We start from the raw sequence: 6000 nt of genomic DNA, 5'->3' as shown, positions 1-6000 counted from the left end.
CTCCAAGACGGGCCTCCTGGCTGCCGGGGTCCCAGGAGTGGGTGCATTTTGTCCATTACATTGCTCTATGTGTTTCTTTTGTCATTCTGAAGTGTCAAGACATTTTATCTGACTTCCCACATGGCTGACTCAGTTACCCCAAATCAATTACAAATAACGAATGACTAGCTGGGGGGTGGCAGGGTCCCCAGTTTAAAAGGATGGAGCAGTCTGATGAGTCTGTATGCTTGTAACAAGCACTGAATAGAACTTGTAGAGATTTCTTTTTAAAGGGATGTAATTTCCATCCCTTCTCAGTTGGTAAAAGTAAAAATAATCACTAGTCTCAAGTATTTCTTTACGTAACAGTTATTCCAGATCAGGTTCTTACAATACTCTGCTGCGTCATCAGCAACAAACTAATGTGCTGAAAAAGAACATAAGATGAAAACCAACGTGATTCAAAGTACCCACGAAAATCATGAAGCAAACGTACTCAACGGCAGGAAGCTTTTCCAAGAGGGAACTTGATTTTTACAAAGATCATTCCAGAGAGCTCTTAAACCACCAAACAGTACTGCCTATAAAAGTCTAAACAAGCAGTTTATTCTTGCACGTTTTGTAAAACATTTCACAAGCGGACGCTCTTACTGTCCTAACAGTGTTTGGTTTGAGAAGACTAGGGTAGAAAGAGAATTCCTCGCTGGTGGGCGGGGGTGTGTGGGAGGAGACGGGAGACTGTTCAGGGGGAAGAGGGTGGCTAGGCAGGGAGTCAGACTGAAGTCCCAGGAGGTGCCGCTGTCGGTCAGGAGTCCCCGAGCCGGGCTCCATGGCCACCACCTGCTCGCGTTGAATCCAGAGGACAGCTCGGCCAGTGACACGTTCCACAGCTGCCGCAAGACGCCCAAGCGTGGGGGCTGCGGTGCCAGTGCGGGGCGGGGGGACGGATGCGCGGGGACGGATGCGCGGACAGACGGACGAGTCAGGGGGAGAGGCAGTTCTCTCCTGGAGCTCTGAATCCAGTCAAGCCTGGAGCTGGACACCGGGAAGGGGCCTGGCTTTGGACCTGCCTTCCAGCGAGCACAGGCGGGCAAGGGAGGCCGACAGCTTCCTTCTGGCTGCACGAGGCGCACGGGGCACCATACGCCGGCCCGCCCCGGCTCCCGCCTGGCCCCAGGTCCATGTGGATCCCCCACCCGTACTCCAGATCATCTCCTACTCACCCCCCAGTGTCACCCACTCTCAACCCCGCGGCACCCCCGTGGGGGGAAACGCCATCTCAACAGTGCTGGGGACTCCAAGTCACCCAGAGATGTGCGGACATCTGAGAGGGGGTTTCACTTTCTTCCCAACGCCACAAGCCCCCATTCTGGAAGCCAAGCCCCGTGTAGGTTAACTCAGGGAATCATAACGCTGGTGAGAAACCCGCTGCTCAGGCTCACAGCCGGGGGAGAGAGCGTGAAGGGAGAAACCCCGCGATTCAGTCACCATCAAAGACAACTTTATTGACTCACAGGAACAGAGCCCAAGCCCCCGCTGGCTCTGGCTCTCCCTCGCCCGCCCGCCCGCCCCCCAGCCCTGCACCACCTACTGGGCTGGCCGCCCCTCCCTCACAACAACCCGGGGAGGCAGGCGTCCCCACCCCCCAGACTGGGGGCAGACGAGCGTGGCGCCGCGGCTGAGCGGGGGGCCGAGCCACGGCCACGCCGGCCCCTCGGGGAGAACGGCACTCCCGGGAGCCTGCAGTCACAGTCTCTCCCGTGAGTCTGGCCCCGAGGCCGGGCCCTCCTGGGGCAGTGCTGGCCGGCCAGGTCCCCTGCACACGGGCCTCAGACGGCGCCCAGGCCCCGAGGGGACGCGGGCTTCCACCCAGCACTCAGGCCGCTCTGGCTCGGTGGGGAGGGACTTTAATGGCCTTCCTCCAGAGGACTCGGCGGAAAGGGACACGGAGGTGGCTGGGCCCGGGTTGGCCGGGTGGCTCAGGACCGGCTCCGGTCCTCGTGGTTGCCGACGATCATCTTGCTGTACAGCTTCTGCTGCTCCTCCTTGAACGTGTCCTTCACCTTCTCCCGCTTCAGGCCGCCGTCCCTGGCGAGAGCACGGCAGGGCTGGGCGCCGAGCAACAGCCCGCGCCCACCCTGCCCCCGGCCGGCTGTGCGCCCCCACACCCAGGGTGCGGGCGTCTGCGTGGACGGAGTCGACCCGGCAGCACCCGCCTCAGAAATCCCGTCCCCAGAGCCGGCGGGCAGAGCCCGGCCCCACTCACCACAGCAGGTCCACCAGGCCGCCCTGCCTGGCGATGGCGGACTTCACCCTGTTGGCAAACTGGACCGCGTCCTCCTCCGCCTGCAAGAGAGGACGCATGCCAGCCCCTGAGCCGGACACGGGGCACAGAGCACGGGGGGCCCCAGGCGCGGGCTGGGCACCCACCTGTCTGGTCATCGGGGGCAGGTACCACACGCTGCAGACGATGGCCCAGCTGGTCATCATCCTGAGCAGGTAGGTCACCATCCCATACTTGCTGCTGTTCCAGAAGGCGTCCCCGAACTGTGGGTCGTACTGCGGGGCGACAGGCAGGGGGCGGGTGTGTGTGTACACGCGTGCAAAAACGTGTCAACAGTGTGTGTGCGTCAGCAGTGTCGACACGGCTCTCCATGTGTGCATGTGTGTTTGTGTGGATCAGCTGTGTGTGTGAACAGCAACCTTTCCGAACACCGCCCCCCACCCGGGGGCAAGGTCAGCACGAGGACACGGCTCCCTGCCCCACGACCCGAACACTCCCCAGGAGGCGCACCCCGGGCACCGCTGGCCCCCAGCGGCGTCTGCCTCCTCGGCAGAGCAGGGAGGCGGCCCTCCCCCGCCGCGTCCCGTCTCCCCCACGGGCATCTGGCATCTACTCTTTCCGTCCTCAAGCCGACCCGCACACTGAGGATGGGACCGCGGCTCCATAGACCCAGCCCCGAGCCAACCACCACCAGAGTCCCCACACTCGCTCCTGCAACCCACTCCCAGCACGTCACACACTCACAAGCACTTTGACACGCAGCTCCCCAGAGAGAGAGAGACCTCCTCACACGACGGCCAGCCCTCAAAGCCCACCTCTGGGGCCCAGGCCCGGGAGCGGACGAGGGAGCTCTGCTTCTGCCCACCCTTCCCGGGGCCCGCGGACCGTGAGAAGCTGCAGGGGCCGTGCGGGCACAGAGGCCTCTCCCGGGGGAGTGCCCGTTGGACGCTGTCCCCTGCCCGCCCCTCTGGTGGAGGCCCCGGCAAGGGACACGTCATGGGCGACGCGGCCCCCGCTGTGACCCACCTTCTTTCTCCCAAACATGAGCACGGTGGGGCGGGGAGGTGACACAAGAGGCAGCAAGCGGGCCACGTCCTCCAGAAGGGCTGAGAAGGACCAGGGCTGAGCCGCCACGGGGTCTGGGGCTTTCCCAGACGTGACGCTAGACAGAGAGTGACTGCAGCGCAAGCACCCAGGGCCCGAGCGGAAAACCAGAGACGACCCGAGCCTCAGCGGCCACCCCCGCCCCCCGAGTCCTCGGGAAGGGACACCGGCTGAGATGCCCGAGCGCAGCCTCTTACGCTTCGGGGGGGCTGGGTTTGAACTGCATGCTTTTCTTCCAGGACTTTCAAGCCTGAATTCTATGACTCTCAGAGTAAAAGTTAGAGAACTGTGCCTCACTGCAAGCCCAACTACAGAACTGAAGGCACTCAGGCTTACTTACGGAAACTAGAGACTTCAGATGGAGCCCTGAAGGCGGACTGGGCTCACGCTACACCACCACCAGTAAACGAGGGAGAACGGACCTCAGATCGCAGCTCGCGTGGGACGGGAGCAGTAGGACCGGAGAGAAACCTGACCTCACGTGTGAGAGCCCTCTGCTGAGGCCTGAGCCTCTGTTCCACGCTGGGCAGGCACCGTGGAGAGAAGAGCAAGGCCAACGCTCAAGATCAGCAATACATTCCTCCAGATCAGACAACAGCTTGCTTTTGGTGGAAATGCAGTGAGAGCTTGGAAACCACTGAGGTTATGCAAGTTTGGTTACCAATGATGGCTTCACAAAAACTAGAAAACTACTTGGGAGGCAGAAGTTCTTAGTCACATGTGGGCTTTCCTCAGCCTTGGACGGAAGGAAAATGGCCATGCCCGTGTTCCAGAGAGGCTGTAGCTGTCCAATGGTTCACGCTCTGAAAATGCCAAGAGCAGCTTCCTGCTGAGATTCCCGGGCAGCAACGCCAGCAGCACCCGGGGTGGGGTCGAAATGCAAGTTCTGAAACTCTGGGTGTGGGGCTCAGCAACGGGCATGCTCACAGCCCCACCAGCTGATGCGAAGACCCAACGCTGGAGCTTCCAGGCACCATGGTTAAGAATCACCTGCCAAAGCAGGGTGCACGGGCTCCACCTCTGTGGTCTGGGAGGATCCCACGTGTCACGGGGCAACTAAGCCCGGGAGCCTCCACCGCTGCGCCCGTGTGCCTAGAGCCTGCGCTCGCAGTAAGAGGCTGCTGTAGTGAGAAGCCTGCTCACCGCACGAAGAGGAGCCCCCACTCACCACAACCAGAGAAAGCCTGCGCACAGAGCAACCAAAAACACACACCCAACGCTGGAGCGAGGAAGGGGGCTTCTGTGCAGCAGCTGGTTTTAATAGACACCCAGGGGGAGGCCCTGAGCCCCAGCACGTTACACTGTGGGACGACATGCGTGCCACACCATCGCTCCCCATTCTCACACCACGGCAGACCCTGTGGACAGAGCCTCCCCTGTTCCTCCAGACCAGCAACCTCAACAACCCCCCAGCAGCCCTGGTCCAGGAACCCGCTAGCTACCCTGCAGCCGCTCATCCCCCGCCAGCCCTGGCCTGTCACCTCCCTGAGAAAGCGCCATGGCCTGGAAGCCTGCACTTCCCCCAGGGGAATGCCACCTCCCCAGCTGCCGCCAGTGAAAACAAGGACCATTCCTACAGAAGCCTCTGCAGACAACCAAGGCATGCGAAATTCTAACCACCACTCTGACTCAAGCTTACCCTTGCCCTGATTTGTCAACCTAAATACTTTAAAAGTAGTGACAAAGGCCGTGTATTTTTAGAGATAGTAATGTGAGTAACAGCATTCTTTTAGCAATAATAATGTGCATCTATTTATAAGAGCAGATGAACACGAAGGGAGAGAGAGGAAGGAGGAAGAAGGGAACCCGGCAAAGTGCACCCCGTCTTTCTAAGCGAGTCTGAACAGTCAGAGGTTCAAGCTCCTGCAAGCGGGGCAGACAGGACGGCTGCTAAGGTTGCTCTGTTTTCCCAAGCGGCCACATGAGCCAAAGTAGAGGCCCCGTTTCCTTCTCCGGTGACAAGGACACACGTCCTGCGCCCACCCACCCACCCGCACCTCCAAGCAAACGCACAGATCCCCCGGGCGTCCCCGACCCACAGGAAGCCCCCTTCAGGCGGAGTGCCTTCCGAGCTGTTGGGTTTATGAACAGAGAGGAGCACGTGGGGAGAGCTGCCGAGCCCCGAAGGCTCTGCAGCGCGGGCTGGAGCCGCCCACCCTCTGCGGCAGCCGCGGCGATGACCGCTGGCCCTCGGGGGCTCCTACCTTGATAGCAACGGGGTAAACTGTGGCTCCGATTTCAAAACTTCCCTTTTTGAACATCATCACTGACGTGTTATTGATGCAGGTCCCTAAAACGCGAAAGAGGGCAAAATGTTTTTCCTTTCGGTGCTTCACCCCAAAGGTCGGTGATAGTTTGTGGATTAAACATAATAATAGAAGTCCTTCTGACAGCTCTTCTGAGAGGATAAGCCTGTCATCTGCCCAGCTCGGGAACGCACGCTGCAAAGAGGTGAGCAGACCCCTGCACTGCCTCCTCTTCTCTTCTTACAGGACCACCTCCTGGGGTCCCATGGAGCCCAGAGGGGAGGCCAGAGCCCCCGCCGAGTCGGGAGGGACTGTGCCACAAGCTCAGGCAGCCTGTGGGCAAAGACGCAGGAGGCGCTCCCGCACTGGGGAGGCCACGCGACAGCA

The 6000-nt window shown here is 60.5% G+C and overlaps 1 protein-coding gene across 2 annotated transcripts in view; it reads right to left on the bottom strand.

Annotated features, from left to right (window-relative positions):
* Positions 1 to 1210: 1210 nt before the first annotated feature.
* Positions 1211 to 6000, bottom strand: part of GPAT4 (glycerol-3-phosphate acyltransferase 4) — a 29792-nt gene continuing 25002 nt past the window's right edge. Inside the window, exons 9-12 of one of the 2 annotated variants that reach the window (XM_065901589.1) lie at positions 5572 to 5657; positions 2410 to 2538; positions 2246 to 2325; positions 1211 to 2067 (exon numbers count right to left, since the gene is read on the bottom strand). In XM_065901589.1, the coding sequence (XP_065757661.1) occupies positions 1959 to 2067; positions 2246 to 2325; positions 2410 to 2538; positions 5572 to 5657 (404 nt within the window). In that variant the 3' untranslated portion in view covers positions 1211 to 1958. The remainder of the gene's footprint in view (positions 2068 to 2245; positions 2326 to 2409; positions 2539 to 5571; positions 5658 to 6000) is intronic. The other variant, XM_065901590.1, reaches the window with a different exon arrangement.

This window comes from Muntiacus reevesi, chromosome 10 (assembly GCF_963930625.1).
Source record: "Muntiacus reevesi chromosome 10, mMunRee1.1, whole genome shotgun sequence".
NCBI classification, from domain to species: domain Eukaryota; kingdom Metazoa; phylum Chordata; class Mammalia; order Artiodactyla; family Cervidae; genus Muntiacus; species Muntiacus reevesi.
This window is presented reverse-complemented; position numbering and strand designations above follow the sequence as displayed.